This window comes from Neopelma chrysocephalum, unplaced genomic scaffold (assembly GCF_003984885.1).
Source record: "Neopelma chrysocephalum unplaced genomic scaffold, ASM398488v2 Primary Assembly neopelma1_67, whole genome shotgun sequence".
NCBI lineage: Eukaryota > Metazoa > Chordata > Aves > Passeriformes > Pipridae > Neopelma > Neopelma chrysocephalum.
In genome coordinates, this window is record NW_020897726.1 from 3,081,512 (window position 1) to 3,106,288 (window position 24,777).

Here is a 24,777-nt window from a genome sequence, read left to right on the forward strand (position 1 = left end):
TATTAACCCAGCAGGTTAACCCACCTGTTCTAAATCTTAAGCAGGGAGATGTAATAGACTTTCTTCCCAATCTCGTGTTGAGATTCATGTTCTATACAAGATGCTGTGCATGATGATTCTGTGTAGAAGAGTATTATATTGAACAATTGTATTCTTTCATATTCTGATGTACTCTGGATAGTGGATAGCACAGTGAATTGGCATCTTTTAAAGGAAATGCCATTCTAGGTCACAACATCTTTCTAACAGAAGTGGGATCACTAATATTTTGGGTAGAGAGTTGTGATTTACAGAGCAGTGCGGTATAATAAACAAGAAGGCAACTTGCAGAAACTTGTGCAAGATGTTTTTATGATAAGTTATATATGTTTACTGCGGTTGATTGTTCCAATTCTTGTGTTTCGAATATTGTCAAGTTATTTTTTATAATGGCAGTGGAGCTATGTTTTACATTTCATGCAGCTGAATTCTAATCTTAATATAACATTTTCAAGGTGGTGATACATGTGAGTATCTTCTGTCCAGTGGGAGATTTCTTGGAGAAAAAGTATGGCAACCTCACAGTTGTATGATGCATAAGTATAAAAATAGGTAAGGAAACTCATGTCTTCTGTTCATCTGCATGGAAAGAAGAGTCATTGTTGTTTGACTGCAGCTGTAGTAATTGCAGTATCTTTTATTGTTCACTTCATAGCTGATTCTCTAGGCTTTCAAAAATATACAGTATATGTCAGAAAGAAATCTTTTCCTTGCACATTATATGTGTGTCTACAGTGCTTACCATAGTTGTATTTCTGTATAAAAATATAAATAAATATTGGTGATAGAGGTACTGGCATGAGTTATGGAGAGCCACATGAGACTGCATAGCTTCATGTCACTCTCAGATTGCTCAAAGGGAAAATGCTGACCTTATGTGTCAAATTGCAAGTAAAAATATCCCAAATAAAATTACTAATTGTTTTCTTTCACCTACTGCTAAGAGAACTTTTTTTTTTTTTTTTTTTAGAATTTTGCTGTACATTACCATTTTGAAACTACTGTTTGAAACGACTGTATTTGTAGCACTACAGAATAGAAAAGCCTGCTTGGTTCTTTGCCTAATCACATCGTACGCATTCATTTTCATTTCTGTGCAAATTGCACTAAAGTTTTTATTGATTCAGCATGTTTAGAAAAAGATTTATCATACCTTAGTTATCTATATTGCTCTGTAGATTTTCAAAATACTTTTTTTCTGACATATAAATTTCCTGTAACATGAATGTTGCTGATTTGTTTTACAGTGAAGCAAAAAATTGCCTCATAGACAAACATATTGTGTTCATAGGAGATTCTAGAATTCGACAGTTGTTCTATTCATTTATAAAACTCATAAATCCTCAAGTCAAAGAAGAGGGAAATAAGGTGAGATATTTTATTTTGATGATTTTTTTGTTTCTTCCCAATTTACCTTATAACTCTTTTCCAAACTTCAGAAAAGCAAGAAATGATATTGTTTGCTGACCTAGCCCTCAGGAAGGGAAGCGCAAAAAGATCTTTTGAAGAATAACAAGATTAGACCAAAATAATTGTTTGGATACAGATGAGATGATTGTAAATCTGAGAAGGGAACTAGGAAGCTCAAGAGAAAGCTTGCAGCAGTCTGTCCCATAGCAACTTTACGTTTCATATTTGATTTCTTGATGAGAAAATGATTGTTCCTTTGTGTGTTTTTAAATAGTAGTAGTTCATGTCTTATAATTTGTCATTTAAAATGTCAGTTAAATTGCTGATCTAATCTGTTCATACAAATCCATGGGGCAATGACAGATTTCCAGGTTTAACTTGAAGCTGAAATTAAAATAGCTTCTGGTCTTACCTTCTTTTTGATCCCTGATGAAGAGCTGTCTGAATTTTATAAGGTAAAGAATGTAAACAGCAGCTTGCTGGGGGGAAACAGTAAGGAAGGATTTAGCTTTATCATTTGTTGAACAGAATACTGATTTCTTTTGCTATATTGTACTTCTTAGGCCCATAGTTTCATAGATGTATGTACAAATGTGAGGGAAAAGACGCATTTCACTTTCAACAGTGCATCAGATTTGTCAATTATTTAGTAATTCTGTCATTTAGAAGTTCAGGCTGGTGGCTTGTCCAGCACACAGCATGAAGCTGCTTTCACTTGTCAAAACAAGATGCTTGATTGATCCAAGAACCCAGGTTTTCCTAGTCAGTTGGTTAGGTCACAGTTGCTTCCCAAAAGTGATGCTGAGATGATAGAGTGCTATAATTGATTTTGAGTCAAAAGTATTATTTGTCAAGTGTTATTGAAATCAGGATCTCAGTTTGTGGAAGAGAAGTAAACTTGTTCTTTTGGACCATGATTGAAACTAATTCTGTATTTAGTATATTTTAAAGGAGGATTGTGTATGCATATCTGAGTCCTTCCTTTCTGATTTCTTACAGTTTCACTCAGCAAATTTAATAATGTGTTCCAGATTTTATTTCTGCCTAATATTATTTTCTTTTATTTTTTAATTAAAACTGTGTTGGTTGTTTTGTGCAAAGGAGATGGGCAGATGAAAAGGAAGGCTGGGGAAAGGCAGTGTAAGAAAAGAAAGAGGGAAAAGGTCTTAAGTTTTTCTTGTGTTGGCAGGCTAAATTTAGAAAAATATTTGATACTTTTGTAACAGAGTGAACAGAAAGCATTTCAGACTTTGTTGGCTAGATTTCTTCCAGGAAGAATAATCGTTTATTTGAGTAGGTTGTTTTATCAAGAAAGTAACATCAACATTTTGTATGAGTACAGTGACAAGTTTATACAAGAAAAATCCTTTCCACTGAAGATAAACTTTTGTGTGAGAGCAAGTTAGCATAGGAATGTAAATATTTTGTTTTCATTCTGAAAGTTTTTCTTACTTCGTTTTTATTGTTTTGGGGTTTTTTGACAGCATGGAAATATCCCATTTGAAGATAAATCTGCTTCAATTAAAGTGGTAAGTTTTTATCTAGCATTAAATTGCAAGCCATAAGCACGTTATTATTTCATACAATGTAAATGAAATTGCAGTCAGAGCTGGAAAATTAAAAGAAGGTTTAGACCGTCAACGTTCTTTATAAGTATTTCACAGATATTTCAGAGTGTATCTTCATATACTGTATTTTGAGAGACTTTGGCATTGAATACTTGTATTCTGGGTTAGTTTTGGGCATAAACTCTGGAATTGTGTATAATTTTTCTTTTTGTCAGATCTTATAATTTGGCCTTCCCAAGAATAGCTTTTGCCAGGAAGTTTACTCTTTCACTGCTGTAAGAATATGTATGTGGGGCCAACTTCCTTGGATTGGTAATTGTAATTGCTGTTGAGCTTTCTATGCTATCCCAACAAGTATTCCTTCCACTGTTTTTGCATGAAGAAATAAACACAATGTTGATTATAATGTGGATACTTAAAAAAAGAAAACAAACAAAATGCTTGAGGGTAGGTTTTCTGAAGGACTCTGTTCTCCTCTGCCCTGGCAATGGAAAGGCTGTCCTCAATAGCTTTCTTTGCTTCCCATGACAGCTGTCAGCAGTGCAGGGATTCTGCTAGTCATGTATTTGTTTATGGCTTGGAGACAACTCATTCTCTATTCACGAAAACCAAAGAACCAGTGTATTTGCTGAGTTGTGCGCAAGTGAGTTTTCAGTACCTGTTTGTGTACATGGTTAAGATTTAGGGTATAGAATAACATTTTAGGGTGTAAGGCCATGGCAATTCAACCCTGTGCTGTTCCAGTCTGTTTCCCTTCACAGTATGTTCCTGTGTTTGTGCTGTAACTGTTCCTGATATAGCTGTGGAGTGGGCTGTTTTAGGAGTCAATTCAGCCAAAAAGTTACCTTGTAGGATTCCTTTTTGATCAGGTCTGATGTGGCTCATCATATGGTTATCTGAATGCTGGAAAAGGCAGGACAGAACTCAAGGCAGGACAAATGGGCCAGTGCAGTGTGATTTGCGTTGGCCTAACCTGACACAGGATTACATCTTCAAAACTCCTTAAACCTTGGTAGGTGCCTAACAACCAAGATTTTAGATGGCAGGTCTGGGCTTTTAGGAGATGTCTGGATAGTTAAGAATATGTTTGGAATCTGCTGCTTCCTTGTTTTGATGCAGTATTGTTCTTGGCATTATTGGTATGGTAGCTGAATTTCCACATTCAGAATGGCTGTGACCCAATAATCTAAATGTGGAAAATACTTGACCAACAAAAGAGAAAATTACTGGGAACAAGTGGAGAGTTTAATTTTGCCCTTTCTAGTCATCAGAGTGACCTTCTGTCCTTCAGCAGAGGACTGTATGGTTGTTAACATTATTGCCAAATAATGAATTGACAGTACTCAAGTGAAGTACCAAAATCTTTAGGTCTGTGCAAGTGGAAGATAAGGACTTCCTCTCTGCTGGTAATGTTTCTGCATTCTGCATTCTAACTTTTCTCACAATAGTTTCTGCATATGTAATCCTTGCCATTTCACTTTAATATGTATTTTTAGACCATTCGATAGTGCTGCACCTGAGGAGTAACTAGATGCTAGGAAGTCATGGCTTTGCCTGGGAGACATAATAGTACTAGCCAAAGTCTAGACTGACTTCTAGAAGGTTGAGCACTACTCCTGGCATCTGAAAGAATGCCGGTAGGTAATGTGTTTAATAGCCATGGCACTGTTAGATTTAAACAGCTGATAATTTTTGAAGTTGTAAGGTAAATTGTTAGGTTTTATTTTTGTTTGAAAATTATGATTTCATGCTATCAATTATGTTATGCTCTGGAGCAAAGAAAATCTGCTGGTAAAAATGTGGAAAATTGAACAAAAAGCAAGTTTTAATGAATAAGTTATAGATGTGACCTTAGATTTATCCCTGATCACATAGGAAACCCAAGGACATCCAATTTGGCAAATGTTAAAAAATTACCTTCTTGGTGAAATCCCAACTCCTGAACCACAAATGAAAATTTGGGGGTTTTTTATGAGGGAGAAGTTTTGTGGGAGTGCTGGCTTTTTTTGCCTTTTTTTGCCTTTGCTTTCTGTTTTCCACACCAGACCCAGGTGTCAGGCTTTTCATACTAACTATAAGGGAAATCTCACTTGGAGCTGAATGGTTTTCCTTTACAGTTGAGTTGATGACAATTAGTCTGATTTTTTGAATTTTTTGTTTTTAGTCTACTGATTGCTTTTTAACTTACAGAGTAACTCTGCCTTTATCTTACAGGATTTTCTATGGTATCCAGAAGTTAATGGCTCTATGAGGCAACGTATCAAATCGTGGACTGAGGTTTGTCTTAAGAGATCTGAAATTTGAAGTCAAAGTAGTGAAAAGGGGATGTTTACTACCTTATATGTTTCTGGGTATCTTCTGATCTCCAAAGGATGACCTCACTTGGACCAAAAAAAACCCAAAATAAACCAGAAAAACCCTACTTCCTAGGAGCGGGTTAATTCACCCTATTAAAAGCTGAAAGGATTTCACTCTGATCTGGTGTTTCAATTCCTCTGTGTCTGCAATAGCTCCACTTTAATGTGACCAAATATTTCAATCCTTTGGTCCATTCCAACTTGAGATATATGATGATTAACATATCTTTATGTTAATTTGAGTGTTTCAGACTGAAGGACAAAGGTAACCTGCAAAGTCAAGGTTTTCTTGATTTTATTTGTTTTGAATATTTCCCTCAATTAGCATACTATTAATTTTAGATGTTTCAATTATGATGCAGGTTGTCATGTTATTTTGTATGTAATTCTGATAACAAGTAATATGTTTGCAGATTGGCAGCTAAATTCTTTTTCTTTTTTCCATTCTTAACCTTTAAATAGCCTGGAGTTATTATCAGTAGTAGCCCTGAATGGTTCTTTTGCTACCCTATAGGTCATTCTTGCACAACACCTTCCATCAGGATAGTTGAAGTTATCATTTGGTTTTCTTTTTCTATGGTTACTACAAAAAAATGAGAGATGCTAAGCCCTTGCTGTGCAGAGCAGAACTCATACTGTGGTGGTCAGGACTGTTTCCTTCTGCTCTTCTGTTTGACTACATGTGCTGGTCCTTTTTCTGGATAGAACTGTCAGACCTCTGGGGCAACAACTGGTTACCTCAGTCATACAACAGATGTTTGACAATGCTGAAAGACTGAGATAAAAAGTACTTCAATAGTGCAATCTACAGATTACTTGACCTTAGGAGAAGAAGTTTAAATAGCTTTTAAAGAGAAATACACTACTAAATTAATAATGATTGTAGGTGCTTATTGATACTTCACGCTTTTGCAGATGCTATTTTGTGAAAATTCAGGTATATCACAAGTTGATGTTCTCTGTAATATGTCTGCAGTCTACTCTTTTGTAACCATTAGCTGATGGACAAGTGAGTCACAGTTAATTAAGATATGAATTGTCATAATAGGTATAATTTGTGAATATTTTAAAACTAATTCCTCTTTACTTTTGTGTCTTAGGGTTCTGTGGCAAAACCTCATATAATTGTAGTAGGAGCTGCCACGGTAAGTTAGACACATGTGGGGCATTTTAGTAAAGAAGGAAGTTCTTGTAGGATAACATTAATGCTCTGAAGTTGGTTACAAGATTAAGTTGTTAAACCCAATTTGTAATAAAATGTCTACTCAGTGAATTTGCTGTTACAGGTGTATTTTATTGTAGCTGTGTGAGGTACAGTACTTGCTTTTGTCAGCAATACTGGTTGATAAGCATTGATTAGCTTTAACCTAGCTAATAAAGAAGCTTTAATTAAAAGCAGATTATTAATTTAAAATTTTAAATGAAAGTACCTGCATACTAACTAAGATGCATTTTTAATTAACTGTTTTCAGTCACAAAATACAGCTTTTGAGCATGGTCCAATTTGGAATGGTCTTTTTGAACACACATATTTCCTTTAGATTTATGTGGGTAAAAAGAATAATTCAACAACCAAAGAGATTGCGGTTCCTGAATCTTCTTCCACTGGAAGTTTTCACGACTGCTGTGTGCTGCAGTGTCACAGAAAACAAGGCTGACAAGGACCAGAAGAGGTCTCCTAACCCATCAGTTTGCCACAAGGCAGTATCAGTTATACTTGTGTTGCACTTTACAATAGTCAATCAATTCTTTAAAACTTCAAGAGATGGAATTTAACAGCCCCTCCTAAATATTCTATTCTAGTAGTTCGCTGGTACTGGGAATCAAGAGTTGAACAAGTGCCCGTCTCATTATTTCCATGTTTGGTATCCCTTACTTCCAAATTTTTGGGAATTGCAATTTGAAAGGGATTAGCTATTATATTTTCATACCAGCTGAAAGGTAAAGAGGGGAAAATGTGTTCCATTATAAATAAAATCCTTTGAAAAAAGTTTTGTTTAGGGACACTTCAGGCATTCTACCAGTCTGGAAGCTTCTGGACATGCCAATCTAAGGGTGAATTCCCTCAATTTTAAGGGAATGTCATGTGTGTATGGAGACCTCCACACATTTCCTGAGGGATGAGGAATTCTCTTTTGCCTTTAGGTGAATGCCTAAATTCCCATCTTTTTTAGGATTCACATAAATATTTGAGCTCTAGGATTCACAGTAAGCCTAGAATATCTCTTCTCAGTCTGAGAAAATGTAGCATGTATTACTAGCATGAGTCATTGTATTTCACACAGAAAATGCCATTATATATGGATAGTGTTCTGGCATGCAGAAGGTCAGGTTGCAAAGCTACAGGACTCTTAGCTAAATAATGTCCTTTACTCATATGTAAAACATTAGCCATTGCTGCTTGTCCTTTGTGGACAGCAGGAGATACAAACTAACAATATGCAAGTGAAGCTCAGCTCTTCTTAACACCAGTATATTTACACAAAACATTAATAGTGATATCTAGAGTGGGACAAAGATAAACATCCCCTATTTTAAGGATCTTGCGAAAAAATAAAAGGTTCAAAAACCAGATGCATCAGCAATCTCCTCACAGCTGATGCTGGTGTGGTAACCTGCCACTAGATTAAACTGGTGTGTACTCTTGGACTTGTCAGCATTTTGAAACTTCCTTTTATCTTTTAACTTAGCTCTCAGTTTGGTCATGCTGCTTTGGCCTGGACATGTCTGTCTTAAGATGTCAACTGCGTGACAGTTTATAAATAGAAGTAATGTCTTACAAGCTGGAGAAACTCCAGCTCGTACAAAACTCAGTTGCTTGCTTATTTTGGGAAAAGGAGCTACTCAGAGAATGTCACTATAGTGCCCTGCTTCTTAATTCCTGACTTCCTGTTGAATGGAATATGCTGTTTTAACTGTCTGTTAAATACTATAGGTGAATCACAAGTAAAGATTTAGCTACTGGGAGAAAGAAACTGCCTTTTTTTTTTTTTCAGTGTGTGAGCTCTCAGAGCAGCGCATGTTATTTTGTTTCATGAAGTATTAATTTATATTCAGTAATATTCTGAGGAAGTGCATTAATCGGTGGCTTACATCAAAATTTTTGTGTAGATATTTAGAAATAACTATGAGTTTACTACATTCAGGCTAATTGTTTTGGGGTTTTTTTCCATTTTTTTACTAAATTAGTATAGATACAGTAATACTTAAAAAAAATGCTAAATCCATTTTTTCTACAATGTGGGAAATTCTTTTCAGAAGTTAGGAGAAATTCTAGTGTGGCTATATCATTCTCCCAGTCATTTCATTTAGAAGATTAAACCGCAAATTAAAATGGCTCTTTTTCTTTTTTTTTTTTTTCTCTGTGGGTATCTGCAAAGCAGATGGAAATGTTGGAACTCGATACCACCTTCAAGTTTTGTTTGCACGCATCTCTTGCTGTGGTCAGTTTTCCTGGAGTAGAATTGACCAAATTGGACATGCTTTTTAGAGAATGAGACTGGCTTTGCTACTTCATTGTTGATTAAAGTCAGGAGACTTTGAATTAAAACATCTTGTGTAATTTAATTTATGAAAAGTCAAATGTACCTAAGTCGAATGTTATATACTCTGCATTTAAATGATCTGTTTGAATGTAATTACCTGCTTGGTCCGAAAGAAATTTTTTAGCACTTTTGAATAGAAAACTAAGGAAATCTAGCTATATAGAAATAATGAAAAATAGCTACTAACAGAGCAAGGGAATCGGTGAATTAAGGGTCTTCAGACATACAGGTTCTCAATCTATTTCTTTATTTCTTCAGTGGTCTATCAAGATTCACAATGGCAGCAACGAAGCCCTTGCACAATATAAAATCAATATCACTTCAATTGCACCTCTTTTGGAAAAATTAGCAAAAAGTAGTGATGTTTACTGGGTCTTACAAGGTAAAGTAGTGAACAGTAGGTAACAATTTGTACCGTCACTGTCTGTTGAATCATTATCTTGTAGGATATGGAAAAGTTAGTCCATACTGCTTACTTGCAGATTTAAAAGGGTGTTGGTTAAATTTCAGTCTGGCTTTTCTTGCAGTCTTAACTAGCTGATGCCTAACTAACTGCTACTAGTGATGGAGATTCCAAAGCTCTCTCAGGAAGATCTTTTGCCTTATGAACTCTTAATTCTCTGTTAGCTTACTCTCAGACTCAATGTGCCAGGTCTGTTCTCTCTGTGCTGTGCTCCGTACATGCATCCTGGGAGTCAAGAACACAAGCAAATGAAATAGCAGTATTCCTGTGATTTTGTTCTATTAAATTTTCAAATTACATTAATAATAGGAGAGGTTCAACAGGTGCATCCTCTATGTGTGTCTAGAATGAATAGACATGCTCTTGAGAATACAGAGAATGTAGGTGTGTAGAATGAAACTTGCTTCTGTGCACTGAGATCAGAAATCGTGGTTCACAATAAGTCAGTGAAATTTTTATCATGGCGCAAAGCTTACATTCTTTTGCTTTTCTTCAATAAAACTAAATTATATCCCTGACACTGAACAATGATCTCCTAGTGAGAATGTGCTCCTGGTTTCTCCACCACAGAGCACAGCATTTTATATTATCACCTCAGTTAGAAAAGTAGGCACATTTTGAGCCATGATAGCAATTTACCCAGTTGTACCCTTACAGTCACATCCAAGTTCCTATCAAAGATGGTTCTAGAGGTAAATCTGAATCAACAAATGAATCTTCCTGCATTCCTTTCAAAACTGTGTTTATAACAGATGCAATTAGCTGTCAGACATGTCCCACCATTCTGTTGCTAAAGATCTAGTCCATTTGAGTAATCTGTGAGCTCTTTAATGAAACAAGTGAGAGGAGAAGCAACCTGTACACAGAGTTGTCTAGACATTGTCCAAAAGTAGGCATGAGCTAAAGTAAATCAACTTGCATCTCATAGGGTGTGTCACATCAGCAGCTTTTCACAGCAACTTATTGATCTCCAGCTGACCTTTTGATCTAGAATCCTGTATAGCTTTGGTGTTAAGCTTTACATAATTTCTGAAACCTGTAGGCAATTAAGTTGTCCATTTTTCTGTAAAGCTGAGATTCTGCTATCAAACTGGAATCAACAGAAGCAAGTGGAATATGCTTATAGAGTGTGACTTAGAGAAATGAGAAGCTTTTTTTTTCCACAGAAACTAGAGGATTTGGGAGAGTTTTTTATTTTTTTTTCTGTATGTCTATTCTGCTGCTTGTCTACTGTCCTCTTTCCTTGGGAGACTTATCATGGGGGATTCCATTACTGAGAGAAGGAATAAGCAGCTCTGCACTCCAACATTATATGCCTTTTGTAGGTTTGGGGAAATTAAACAGGCATTCATGTCTGACCAGAGCTTTCTAATCTGTAAATATATATGCATGACTAGGGAATGGTGATAAGAACATTTAATCATAAACAACTCTAGTAACTGTAGCAGTCATTTATTCCTTGCTGTACATTTTTTGTACCATTAAACAATTGTGAGACCCCTGGTGGCCTAGTGGTTAGCATGCAGGACTCTCACTGCTGCGACCCGGGTTCGATTCCTCGGTCTCCCGGGCAGATGGAGCCCGTTAGCCCTGTGTGGCCATCCATCTATGAGAAGGTCACTCTAAACAAACCTACATCCTGAGGACCTCACTGCCATTGTCCAAGCTTGCTTGGCCCCGGCAGATGAACCTTAGGATTAAAGGGTGGGCTCAGTTCAGCGCAGGCTGTGTCTCACCTAAAAAATCCATTGCGCAGGCTGGAAAGGTAAAAGACCTTTCCCCAGATCTTCGTTCGCGAAGACTGGCCATTATTATTATTATTATTATTATTATAAACAATTGTAACCACCTAAATGAAAGTAGCCTGTACAACTTGACCTAAGCAAATGTCTTTGACAAGCTGAAGATTAATGTACTCATTCGTTGTTCTTTGAAATTCAGATCCTGTTTATGAAGATATGCTGAGTGAAAGTCGGAAAATGATCACTAATGAGAAAATAGATGCTTATAATGAAGCAGCTGTTCGTATTCTAAACAGCAGCTCCCGAAATTCAAAAGCTAAAGTTAAAGTGTTCAGTGTATCAAAATTGATAGCACAAGAAACTATCATGAAGTCTGCAGATGGCCTGCATCTCCCTGAATCAAGCAGAGATACAGTAAGTGTTTTTATCACTGGTCAGCATTAAAAAGTAATAATAGTAAAACAAGATTTGAAGTGAATGTTCTTCAGTGGCAATGTATAAATGTAACAAGGACTGCATTCATCAGATTTTGTTCAGAAAATCCCAGTAGTTTTACAGGAGTGCAGTTTTACAGGAGTTTTAAAAAGCACATTAGTGTGTAGCTATTTTAAAATAGCTGTTAATCCACTAGATCTTTTAGATTCTGAGTGCAAACTTTGTGTCTTCATGTGCAAAAATAAGTTAAGGTGATAATGACTTGTAAAGCAGCGCTAAGAAATGAGTCTTAAATTTTTACCTGTCTGTCCAGAAAATTTTGGTTGGTAAGGAGGATGAAGAAGATAAGAAAACACACAATATACGCCTTCCTGGTTGCATGGAGTGCCTGTGACTTTATTTCTTCTCTTTAACTTACCAGTACATATATGCATGAAGTGAGCCTCTCCGAGTGTTGTCAGTCTGCTCTTCTTGTGAAAGAGCTCTCTTGTGTCACTTTTGGTTCTGCTCCTTTGCAGGTTTCAGTTGCTTTAAAGTACTTGACAGACTAAATATCCTCTCACCACAGGTTTCAATCTCATTGTCGTGTTTTAGAGACTTGCATTACTGTGCCCCTTTAGGACCCAAGTTTGTGAGCAGTTTTTCATTTACAGTCCATTTAGCTCTTTATAGCTCTTCTTACAGCCAGTAGAGCAAACACTTCTCTTCTAAGATTAGGAGTTTTTGCTTACCTCTAGAAGCTCAAGCATTTTTTGTTTGGAAGAGGTATTTTGACTGGACTGTTGAATGCAAGTGGGTATATGGCAGAACTGTGACATTTTATCTTTGTAATGATAAGGGAGAATTGCACGTTTTATGTCAGTGCATGATCTTGAAAAAAATTTCTTATTATATATTAACTTTTTTATTCGAGTCTAATTAACAAAACTGCTTATTTTTTTGACAGAATGCAATGATTCTTATGAATGTCTACTGCAATAAGATAATGAAGCCCATTGATGGCTCCTGCTGCCAGCCTCAGCCTCCTCTCACTCTGATACAGAAGATGGCTTTCTGTTTTTTTACTTTGTCCATTATTGGATATTTAATTATCAGTTTAATTCATCGGAATAATTATCGGAAGAACAAATCATGCACTGATTTGGAAAGCGGAGAGGAGAAGAAACCTTCCATCAGCACGCCTAACGTTTCTACTTTAGAGTTGCTTTTACACTGCTTTTGCAAACTTGGTCTAATCATGACCTATTTTTATCTGTGTGACAGAGCAAATCTTTTCATGAAGGAAAATAAATTTTACACACATTCATCTTTCTTCATACCAATCGTCTATATCTTGGTTTTGGGGGTATTTTATACTGAAAATACCAAAGAGGTAATGTTCACATTGACATCCAGCTTATAATGTTGTTTCCTAATTTGTGTGTAAATAACCAATTGTTAAATATTGAAAGTTAATTTTTCAAAGCCAGTATAACTCATCTGTAAAAATGCCTTTGCAACCAATATAGTGTTTGTATGGAATTGGATGCAAAAGCTTTTTGAAACCATATGTCTGTGAGCACTTTAGCTGTTCTCACACAGTCAAATTGGAAGTAAGCAGAGCTCAGGTATAAAAGAGTGTAGGTTATGTTAAGATCTGGTAGACGTGTTTCCACTAGGCAGAAAATTTTTACAGTTGAGACCCATTTACTTATTAGGCGGTTTATTGCTTTGAACTTTTCTCCTCATTTTGTACGTGTTCCTTGTTCTTTTTGGAATAGCAACACTCTTGTTTTGTTTTGCATTAGACTAAAGTGTTAAATAGAGAACAGACTGATGAATGGAAGGGCTGGATGCAACTTGTTATTTTGATTTATCATATCTCTGGAGCAAGCACTGTAAGTGATTTGAAATTTATTTTTTTTTTCTACTGGGAGTGCAATTTGGGTATGTTATTTGAAAGGAAAGATAGTGTTAATGTGTGTTAGAATTGAATTCCTGTAGTTTTAAACATGGTATAAGGAGAATTAGTTTTTCTCTCTATTTCAAGTGTAGACTTGATTGATAAAAGCATTATATACATTACTTGACCTGTGAAAAAATGTACTTATTTCCTCTATGTAGAATATTACATTAATTTATTTTTAATTGCTAGCAAGATTCTTTTTTATGTTCTGAATTGAAACTGCTGAAGGTGAGCTTTCAAGGAACCCTTCTTAAGTCTTTCTTAACTGGTAGTTAGAATATGGAAAGTATAGAGCAATAAATAGGAGAAATTAATTTTAACATCAAAGAGGTTAGAGCACCACAAGACCATAGTAAGAAACAGGGAAAGGTACCATAGGGTTTCTTTCCTTAGTTAAATCTGATTTACTACAATGCCGAAAAATCATAAAATAGAGGCGGGGAAAGGAAATCCAAAAGCATTTATGGGGCCATTAAGAAAAGGTACTTTATTTTTCTCAACAGTTTTTGCCTGTGTACATGCACATTCGAGTTCTGGTTGCTGCGTATCTGTTCCAAACAGGTTATGGGCACTTCTCATATTTTTGGATAAAAGGGGACTTTGGTGTATACAGAGTGTGTCAGGTAAGAATATCTACTTACTGTTTTTATAAAGAAATTTGTTCAGATAGCAAAATATCCATAATATATCCATCCTCTCTAAATTATGTGATATCAGATCACTTAAACAAGGTTTGCACAGTAAAAATGGCTGTTGTGTCTGTGTAATCTGATCTGTTTAGTCAGTAGTGTTTATCTAATACAAACCTAAATCGTATAAATGGTACTTACAATGTAGAAAATGTAATTATGTACACTCTAAAATATCAAGACAAATATTTTCTAATTAATAGCAATGGAGGTTCCATTGCAGTATCAATTTACAATATAGATTAATATATAAGTAATGATCCAGGCAGGCTTCCAAAGATGGTGTATTGGAGCCTACATTTATTACTAAAGAAAACTAATTTTCACGCCATAACATTACTGGGAAACATACCTGGTTTCGTGGCTTTCCTCCCCGTTTTTGCAGCATGTACTGTAGCAGTTTACATTTATTTTTTTTTTAGTATGTGTCTTTTATTGCTGTTAAGTGTTACATTGTCATGTGACTCAGGTCATTGTGCTTATTAAATGTATGTCTACAGCCTAATTGCGGTGCTGGTAATGGCATTACCTCGCTTTAACTGAGCTAGCCCAGGTAGCTGTGGGAGTGAAAACAGAGACATTAACAGCATCCAGCAACTGGAATAGTTGGTCCTCAGCCTGGGAAATAGTCAGGTCTGGTTAACCTTATTTTCATTGCAATCTCTACCCAAGCAGGCCAGTGTAGGACAGGTCCAGAACCACATAATCAGCCTGCAGTCTTACATTGCATTTTTGATCTTCCCTGAGATACTTGCCCATATTTCCACTGAAATATAATCACCCTGTGAGATGTAAATACGTAGATATTTTTGTACAGTGCTAAAGAAGCATGTCTCCCACATCTCTCACTTTGCCTCCCAGTTTATATATCTTCTCTTCTCTGACACCCTTCAGGTTTTATTTCGTCTCAATTTCTTGGTTGTGGTACTGTGCATAGTGATGGACCGACCTTACCAGTTCTACTACTTTGTGCCATTAGTCACTGTTTGGTTTATGATCATTTATGCCACCTTAGCTATATGGCCTCAGATTGTCCAGAAGAAAGCAAATGGTAAGATTTTTTTCTTTTCTTTCTGCTATAAAACATTTGCATGTTACTACAATGATAATCATAGAGAAAATGGCATTGTTAGTAGATCTCAGTCTCTTTGCAGCACAGCACAGCTGTTCACAGAAATACAGTTTGTCAGAGATGAATTATGTGACTTGAAAAAGTTAACAGGTGATAACTAAACTCTGCCTCTGGCTGCAGTCACATTAGAATACTTTTTAATAGGTTTTGATCATCAGTAATGTGTTTTATCAAGAATTGAAATATTACTGAATGCAAATTAAAACCATAGTTTGCACTGTCTATGCTTGCTGAGACTGTGTCTGTTGTGGGCTAATAGGTACTAATAGGTTCGCTAATGTGAACAGGGAGTGTTTAGACTTTCCTGTTCTGCTTTGCCAATGTGTCTCATTCATCTTGAGCACCAGTTCTGCCATGTCTGGCCAAATACGAACATGGGGTTTGTAATCTTAGTATCTTAGATTAAGTCAGCTATCAGCGGTAGGTCTTGTGATACAAATATTTTAAACAAAAATTTAAGTGAAATCTCAGTTTACTTTATGCGTTGCTACTCATTGAAAAAGCTGTCATTATGTCATAAATGCTTATTATTTAATTCACCTAAATTAGAACTACAACCTTAAAAGTCTTTAATCCTCTTTCCCTATGGATGGAGGAGTATCTCCATTTGATATTCTGCAGATACGACAATGAATTATATCAAATCTGTACTAGGAATAGATGCTGCAAAAATACACTTAAAAGTAGTTTTACATGGTATCTCAAAGGCAAATAGCTTCAATTTTAGTTTTTTTTAATACAAAGGCACTTCTGTTCCAGAAACAGAGAAATTATTTGTGTGTACTTCAGAGCAATAGTGTACTGTGAAACTAGAAAATCTTTCAATGTCAGCCTTCAGTTGTTTATGTCCCTGTTTAAAGCCAATTTATATGGCCGGAGAGGGAGATAATCTCTGTTGCAGTGTTGAGGCTTAGGTAGAGCTTAATATCAGTCGACAGCTTTGAGTAGTTTCTCAGGCTTCTTTTAACAAGATACTTGTCCTTAATAACCTGCAGTTGAGCTTTGGAGTACAACCAGTACCCCAAAGTTTAATAATATTTTCTCTATTTGTTTCACATGACAAAAGCTGTTGGGCATTTTTATGTATTTATTTATTTACATTCACCTAGAGTAAGGACTGCCTGTGCAGAGTGTTTGGGAAAGCAGAGGTTTTAAAATACAGTTTCTGTTTGAACACCTAAATTCTCATCTTTCTGTATGTATGTTGACCCTGTCTTAGACATGAGGCTCAATTTAGGATTAATAGGTTGTTAATTGCTGTGAATATTTATTTTAATTGGTTAAAGTAAAATTTAAATGTAAATAGCGATAAAATATTGCTGGTAATATTTAAACATTTATTTATGAATGGATCTATTACAAAGCACAGCTACACTAAATAATTGGCAATTATTATTTAATGTGTCCTGGGTTTTGCTATTGAAAAATTAATGACAGTATAATGATTAATTTATTTCTTCCTCAGGGAACTGCCTATGGCACTTTGGTTTACTGCTGAAACTGATTTGCTTACTGACATGTATATATTTTCTGTCATATTCTCAGGTTTGTAAATCTTGACTATTAATGACCTTAGAGTATATTGTTGCCTGTCTCTACTTTTTAATGTGCTCATAACTTGTATATTTGCTCCAGTATCATAAATACAGAATCAAAAAAAAAAAAGAAAAAAGAACCTTTTGGTTTCTTTTCGTATTTGAATTGGTTTGGATTCTGGAAAAAACCTCAATTCTGTATCTTACTCATTGGTTTGTTATCTTGACACGTTTTCTGTGTACTACTATTACTACTACAAATGTAATAAATACAAAGGTCTATGCTTTGGTTTTGGGGTGGGGTTTTTTAATGTGTTTAAAGTTCCTGAAATTTGGCAGCATATGGTGATATGTATGGTGATATGGTGTCTCTGAGACACACATCAAAAGCCTGGTTCACAGGCTAAATTAGGGACTTACTGCATGCAGTCAGTACAGCTGACAGAAATCAGGGCAGAGTTTGTCACTCTAGGATCTTACAGGGGAGTTTGTGTGGTTTTAAGCCCTCACTGGTTTTAAGCCTGTTGAACTGTAGTCGTCTGTAGAGTGTGTGTTTGGTATCACAGCCTATCAGTGGATCTCTCCCTTTAAGTCAGCAGTACAAAATGAAAGATGTGCCAATACCTTTGTAGGAGGCAAAACTGAAACCCTCTCTCGTGTGAAGAAGTTTTTTTGTTTTCTTTTTTCCTTTTTTTTTTTTTGTGTGGAAAGACTTCTGAGGAACCCTGTTATTTTGCTAATGCCACGTAGCCATTGAAATAGGGATGGAATAATATTAAAGACGGCGTATTGATTTAAATTTAGTAAATACAGTTGACATCCAAGGTAAAGCTTTTGCCATGTTTATCTTTTACAGGGTACATTTGAGAAGATATTTTCATTTTGGCCATTGTCCAAGTGCTTTGAACTGAATGGGAATGTCTATGAATGGTGGTTTAGGTGGAAGCTGGATCGCTATGTATGTAACATTTGCATAAATTTATACTGGTCTTTTAAGTGTATTTTTTAAATGGGGGGGAGGGGAGGGAGGGTGGTTTTCCTTTCCTCCAGAGAAAACAGGAGTTTGCCCCAGTGTTTAATAAAAGACTAAGCTGCATTCATCTTAGTTCTGCAAATGTCTGTCAAAGCCTTGCTTAAAAGAAGTTGCAAAAGGAAGTTGATTTATTTGCTTCTGGATTTAAAAAAAAAAAGTCATAAAGTGTCCTAGATTTGTCTTATCTCAGAAATTTTACTGTGAAAATTTAACACCTGTAGCACTTTAGGCTGTTGTAGTAGCTTCCTTAGTAATACTTTTTGCAAGTTGTGTCAATTAAGGATATATTTCTTTTAAGATAGCATTAAAATCAGGGTCTAGATGCCCAAACCAGACTATTCTTGCACATACTTTTTAATGGTTTTCCAGGGAGAAAGTGCTTTTTTTCCCAGTTACTGACCCTACAGTGTGGGGGAATAGAACAGGGAGACATTCGGGTTTTTTTCTTTTGCTTTCTTGATAAAGGCAAGTGCAGTTTCTAAGATGGGAGCATTTATCTGCTAAACTTACACTTAATGGGATCACTCGCATGCTTTTCCCTCTGGGGCTCTTCAGTAGCTGGAATTTGGGGAGCACACTGTTGTCACACCCTGGGCTGCCCCCAGCAGCAGCACGTGCTGTTTTGGACTTGGAGCCTTGTTGCTGTGGACAGAGGAAAGCTTAAAATAAACACAGAAGAGAAGCACCACATGGGCCTGAAACAGCCTCGTGCTGACAGCTAATGAGAACTTGGCGTAAGATCGCAGAACACTCTTGAAGAATTGTGTCTGTGAGAAAGGGAAGCACTTGTCCTGCTTCTTGAATGTTTTCACCTGCCAGCTTGGGAGAAAGCCAGAGACTTGTGGTTTTTCCCCAGAGAAAACCTTTTTCAGTGTTGGCACCGATTGCAGAGAGGATAGTAGGTACTTGAAAGCTTCTTGACAAGCTTTGTCAAGACTTGACAAGCATTGTCTTGTCTTTAATGCTCTCTGAAGCATTAGTAAAAGTTGTTTTTTTTGTAGTTTGTAGTTTTTGTAGTTAAAAATGCAGTTTATGACTACCTAGTGTAGAAAGTCTGTTTTTGTTTGCTTCAGTAAATCTGGGAAAGGACCTTTTGAAATGTAGCTTTAAAAATAGTTTATCTTGTAGCATTTCTATTAAGTGTTTGTACCTGAAGTACTTGTAAAGGCCATGAAATACTCTTTGCATTCTGTTTGTCTTTTACAGGTGGTTTTTCATGGGATGCTGTTTGCTTTTATTTATCTGGCATTGCAGAAACGTCAGATGATATCAGAAGGAAAAGGAGATCCTCTTTTCTCCAACAGAGTTTCAAATGTTTTATTATTTATTTCAGTTGTCTCCTTTTTGGTACGTACCCACTATAACCTAGTATAATCAGGTTTGTAAATATTTAAATAAGTTTTCTGAAGTTCTTGGTTAGAAAATACTTTAAGAAATGAAATCTTGATCTGGAGATATTTCAGCTGTGTTTTTCTGTACAGGCCTACCTATCTACTCATTAAAATATTTTTCTGTTCAGTCAACTGTAGATGAAAACATCATCACTCTTTGGTTAATTGCAAAGGTTACAAGAAAATTGGATCATAAAAATAAAATGGTAGATAATGCAGCTCTGATCTCCACCCTTGATTGCTTCTTTATTTGTGATGAAAAAAATTGTATGAATAAGTATAGTATTCACCAGTTGCAAAGAATTTGAGAGACACAAAACTAAGCCAAATGTAGGGGTTTTTTTTACTAGTGTCCCACATCTTAGTGAACAAATTACCACTAAAGCAACTCAAAATATCATACTCTTGTTTCATTTTTAAATGTTACGTACAATTGCTACACAGACCGATTTTTTTTTTTTTTTTAATATATCTTTCAGACCTACTCTATTTGGGCTAGTAGCTGTAAAAACAAGACAGAGTGCAATGAGCTACATCCTTCTGTTTCTGTGGTGCAGGTAATTTTAATTATAGTCCTTTTCATTACAGTGATAGAATCTAGTCTGTTCTTATTTGGTCTTGTTTTTAATTTTTTTTTAAAATATATTTGTGCCTTAGCATGGAATGTCAGATATTGCACTTCATTCTCATGTCTGAAAGTGAAAAAGGGTTTAACAACATTGCTCAGTTTTTCATTGCCTTTAAGCACTGAAATTGGACACTGTGACTGTGCTTTTGATTAACCTGGATGTCCCTAGCGTAGGTTTCATATGCACTGTTTCAGTCCAGACCTAACTTTTGACTATTTGAGTAGCAGTGGAAAAGAAGGCAGCTGTAGGAAAGCACAACTGTTTGGGAGGTATTACTGTAGGAAGCAACATATGGGATCCTATAGTCACTTTTAGGCAGAGAGGAGGTGAGCCACAGGGGCATGCATGTGGTTTTTTTAAATTTAGATTTTCCTCTTGCTTTGTCCCCTGCCTCACTAAGCACCAGCTGTCTAATTCTGTGCCCTCTGTTTCTTTTTCTTAGTAGTTTGTCCTGCTCTCTTGAAAGGCAGCACGCATGACTTAATTTTTTAATATTAATTTGGCCATCCTGACACCCTGTCTTTAAAAATTGAGGGTTAATTCAGATTTGTGGCCACTTTCATTTTAGGCTGGCATGGTGCAACACGTTTTGTGGCCATGCCTAGTAACTATATAGTAACAGCTGTCAACATCAAGGCCATGATTCTGCTGGACATGTAAATATGACCTGCTATGCTTTAAGAATGTGTGTAAGAGATTTTCAGTTTCAATGCCTACTTTGTTAAGTATAAACTCATGGATTTTTGTTTGGTTTAGATAGGTATTAGATATTAAAAAAATTTTAATGCATGAAGCAGTTCATTTCAGGCAGTGAATATGAATAAACCTTTTATCTGTTTGTAATTGGCTTGTCATCCACAGTTGCTTTTTTTTGTTTTACTTTAAAAAAAAAAGATTTTAGCTTTCATCCTCATCAGGAACATTCCTGGATATGTCCGATCTGTGTATAGCTCGTTCTTTGCCTGGTTTGGCAAAATTTCTTTAGAGGTAAGTAGAATGACCAGAACTACAGTGAACTGAAACTTAGAAATGTAAGGATGTTTTATTATCTCAATTGTCATATAACACATAGTGAAAACATTTATTGGTTTACTCAATATCATGCTGTGGTGTTTGAGCTCTTTTAGCATTATAGCTTCTGTTACACTTAAAAATCACAACTGAAATAGCAGTCTCACAGTAGCAAGTTAATTCTTGTGCTGTTTTGGGGGATGGAGTGATTTAAGATTGTGAGGGTGGGGATTTAATGCTGGAGTATGCTGTGAGATGTATGGAGTTGGAAGATAAAAATTTAAGCCAGTTGAAGAATCAGCATGAATTATACTTACTAGTGTAAGTAGACTTATAAATGTGTTTGCCCTAGAAAGCTTTTTGTGAATAATTAACAAATGCAACTTTACAAAACAATGTATATGTATATGTAGTACATGATTTTGTGGGGTTTTTTAAAGGATCACATTCCATTCTTCCAATTCCTGATGAATTTTAGGTGCTGGTCAACTGCAGGGATCTGTGCATTCATCAGTTGAAACATTATCTCTTATTTCTAGGCTTGTTAGTTCAGACCCTCACCAGAGAGACAGTGACTGAGCAGAGGTGGATTCTTCCTCTGCTCTGACGGAATGTATCCCATGCTCCTCAGAGCCTTATTTGGTTAAGGGCCAAGCAAACCCATTTCACTGTGTGTTCTAACAAGCTCATAGTTTTGTCTTATAGTGAGGACGTGGAAAGAAACTTCTGATTTAAATAGAAGTATGTCAGTTGATGCAACAGTAATAATTATATGGCTTTAGGTAAATAAAAATATTTATAAATATTATTAAACACATTCTTTTTTCTTTTAGCTTTTCATTTGCCAATACCATATTTGGCTGGCAGCAGACACAAAGGGGATCTTGGTGCTCATTCCTGGATATCCAATGTTTAATGTTCTTGTCAGCACTTTTATATTTGTGTGTGTGGCACATGAAATTTCTCAGATCACTAATGATCTAGCACAGATTGTGGTTCCTAAAGATAACTCAACTCTGCTGAAAAGGTTGCTATGCATAGCTGGATTTTTTTCTGGACTACACCTCTTCTCAGCAATTCAAGATCAGTCAAGGCATTAACTTGGAAACTTTCTTCAGGTTTACTGTTTGTGTGCCTGAACAAAAATTCTCAACTGGAGGTACAAGAAGACATTTAAATTAAGCGTGTGGAAAATGTATATAGCGCAAATGTAAATATTTTGTGTGGAAATAGCCTTCTCAAATAATCTGAGAAACAAGAGTGCACTGTACAGAATTGCATGTGAAAATGAGTCTTTTCTACTGGATGTATGTTTCTGTTTACATATCTGTTTAAACGTGACACGAAGAAGTGAGGTGGTTTAGCAGCATCATGGGCGTATCACGGGACTAACCCGGGACTGGGGGAGCCGAGTGAAGAGCGGGTGTTACGGGCGCACGGCCCACACGTCACACGTGCTGCCATCATTCCCAGCAGGAACAAAACTGAGCAAACCTGTAATCCTTCGGAATGGCCCCCTCTGGCTGATGTGGAACCAGGGCATTTTTCTGAACAAAAGGGTAATTTTTTGTTTAGAAATCAGTATTTTGGGTGGAAATAGTACATATTATATGCAACCCTTTATACATGGAAATAAAAAGTAATCATCAGTTGAGTGATTGAAGAGTATATACAAGTTTACGTAATATTTTATGGGAGTTTTTTTAGAAATTTAAGATGTTTTCACAAATATGGTGAATTCTGAGATTAAATTTTTTTATAAAGAAAATTTGATTTTTTCCCCCTAAAATTGATAATCCATAAATTTTCCACTAATTCATCTAATTGTGTGTAGTTGCCTGTACAATACCCATGAACAGATGAATAATTTTCAGAGACTGAGTTCAAGATGGAGAATTTTTGGAACACCTTTTCAACTGAAATCACATCATATCCACTCCATCAGATCTTAAGAAAATTGGAGAACAGGGAGATGGTGATCACTGAGTTTGTAGGTGACCTTGAACTAGGTCTCATTAGGGAACTGGTGCCATATTCTATCCAGTAATAATATTTTCATTTAAAAGGATGCAAGTCAAGGATGCAAGCCACTCTGTTGGTATGAGGAGAAGGTACTGAGTGGTCATCTTTGTTGCATGCAGATGGTTGAATCTCAGAATTACAAGTGAAATGAGATTGCAGCTGTTTGGAGGAATTTTTTTTCCCATCCTTTTTAGCAGTGCCCATCTTTCTTATTAACTCTTTCCTTTAGGAAAAAACCTAAAATTAAAAGAAATAGTCCTTCAGTGTGGCAGTGACATGCTGTTGTTTACATTCTACTTATCAGTGAAGTTATGGACATTTCTTCCTGTTTGTGGGTTTGATTCAAGTAATAGTTTGACCTTTAGTTGCTTTTTCATTTTATTCTTCTCCTGATTATTTGTTAGCAGTCAAAAAACACGAGCACAGTATTATTTTCCAAGCATGTGTGCAATTATGTATGATTATAAACAACATGAGTCCTAATTTGTACCATATGTACCATCCCGTGCATGTTCTTGATCTTATTCCAGGTAAAACATTGAATTCAAACTTGCAGCCATGAACGAGTGCAAAAGAAAATTTGTGAGAATGGCTTCAACTTTTTTTTTTTTGGTGGAGAACAGTTTTCTTTTAAAACTGTTTTAACAGTTTTCATCATAAAAACACTAAAAATCAGTCATTCACTTGCCCCAAATTCAGCAGCTTTACTAAGCCTGCCAGCTATTTTAAAGCTATTGGAAAGATACTCAGCTGTTTGTTCTGTGTGTGCATTACTCCTGATGTTTGGGAAGTTAAACCTCCTCAAAAAATACCTATGAGTGACTGAAGGAAAGGGTGTAGGTGAACACCATAGACAGGGATAGCATGCATAACCTTCATCTATGCCAGTATTTTGAGCAACAGGAACTGTGAGTTTGAGGGATAACTTTTGTTTTGTTCTTCACAACTTAAGTATTGTAGATATAATTCTATTTATCTGTTGTACAGACTTGGTTAAAAGATTTATTTTTAATGTTTGAAATAATGCACTTGTTTACTATTACTGTATGTGGGATAAATATATTTTCTTTTCAGGTTATGTAAAAATATGAAGTAATTTAAACATTAAATAAATGTGCTGTGGATGCTTATTTTTGTAATGGGAGCAGCATCAATTAAGTAAAATCTTTTTATTGCTTGACTCGAGCTGCGCTTCGGTTCACTGTTCAGCCTGCCTGGAATCACAGTTTAATATTGCAGTTTCTCCAGAGCTCTGTACTTCTGGATACTGTTACTTCGAGGTATTCACTGTATCACAAATTATGTCCGATGCAATGCAGGAAGAACGATTGTTCTGCAGTAAATGGCACTGTCCCTGCTCTGATGAAATTACAGCTCCAGTAGCCAAAACCACCCTGGAGCTCAGGGGTCTTCAGCAGAATTCTGCAGTGGAGGTGCACAATACTTTTTCCCCTGGGTTACAAGGCAGGAACTCTGAGGCACAGCTCTGCAGGAAAGGACAGGAACTGACTTGGGTTTTCTTTGGTCAGGCAACATAAGAAACCAAACCCATCTTTAAGATTTGTTTGGGTTAAAGAATTTAGCTTCTAACTGAGCTACTTAAATCCCACACTAAATAGAAGCGGCTCCTTGAGCAAAGGACTCAAGAGTGGTCGTTCCTATCCCCAGAGTTCTGTATAATCAGGGAGATAGTATCTAACACAGGCACCTGAACTAAGTGCTGCAAACACTCTCCATCCTTTCTAGTCATGACACCTGTTTAGGCATCGCCCCCAGGTAAACAAACCCTGCACCATCAGCTCCACCCCAGTTCTCAGACACCGACCATCCA

General features: G+C 36.1%; 1 protein-coding gene across 1 annotated transcript in view; it reads left to right on the forward strand.

The window, feature by feature from the left end:
- The window catches only part of CASD1 (CAS1 domain containing 1), a 28,752-nt gene extending 4,621 nt beyond the window's left edge, over window positions 1-24,131 (forward strand). The window contains exons 2-18 of the mRNA XM_027684681.1: window positions 495-591; window positions 1,287-1,407; window positions 2,934-2,978; window positions 5,232-5,294; window positions 6,475-6,519; window positions 9,178-9,301; window positions 11,324-11,538; window positions 12,506-12,931; window positions 13,347-13,436; window positions 14,008-14,127; window positions 15,088-15,244; window positions 16,791-16,870; window positions 17,717-17,818; window positions 19,100-19,240; window positions 19,764-19,841; window positions 20,808-20,900; window positions 21,758-24,131. Of these exons, the coding sequence (XP_027540482.1) occupies window positions 495-591; window positions 1,287-1,407; window positions 2,934-2,978; window positions 5,232-5,294; window positions 6,475-6,519; window positions 9,178-9,301; window positions 11,324-11,538; window positions 12,506-12,931; window positions 13,347-13,436; window positions 14,008-14,127; window positions 15,088-15,244; window positions 16,791-16,870; window positions 17,717-17,818; window positions 19,100-19,240; window positions 19,764-19,841; window positions 20,808-20,900; window positions 21,758-22,024 (2,264 nt within the window). The 3' untranslated portion in view covers window positions 22,025-24,131. The remainder of the gene's footprint in view (window positions 1-494; window positions 592-1,286; window positions 1,408-2,933; window positions 2,979-5,231; window positions 5,295-6,474; window positions 6,520-9,177; window positions 9,302-11,323; window positions 11,539-12,505; window positions 12,932-13,346; window positions 13,437-14,007; window positions 14,128-15,087; window positions 15,245-16,790; window positions 16,871-17,716; window positions 17,819-19,099; window positions 19,241-19,763; window positions 19,842-20,807; window positions 20,901-21,757) is intronic.
- Window positions 24,132-24,777: the final 646 nt, after the last annotated feature.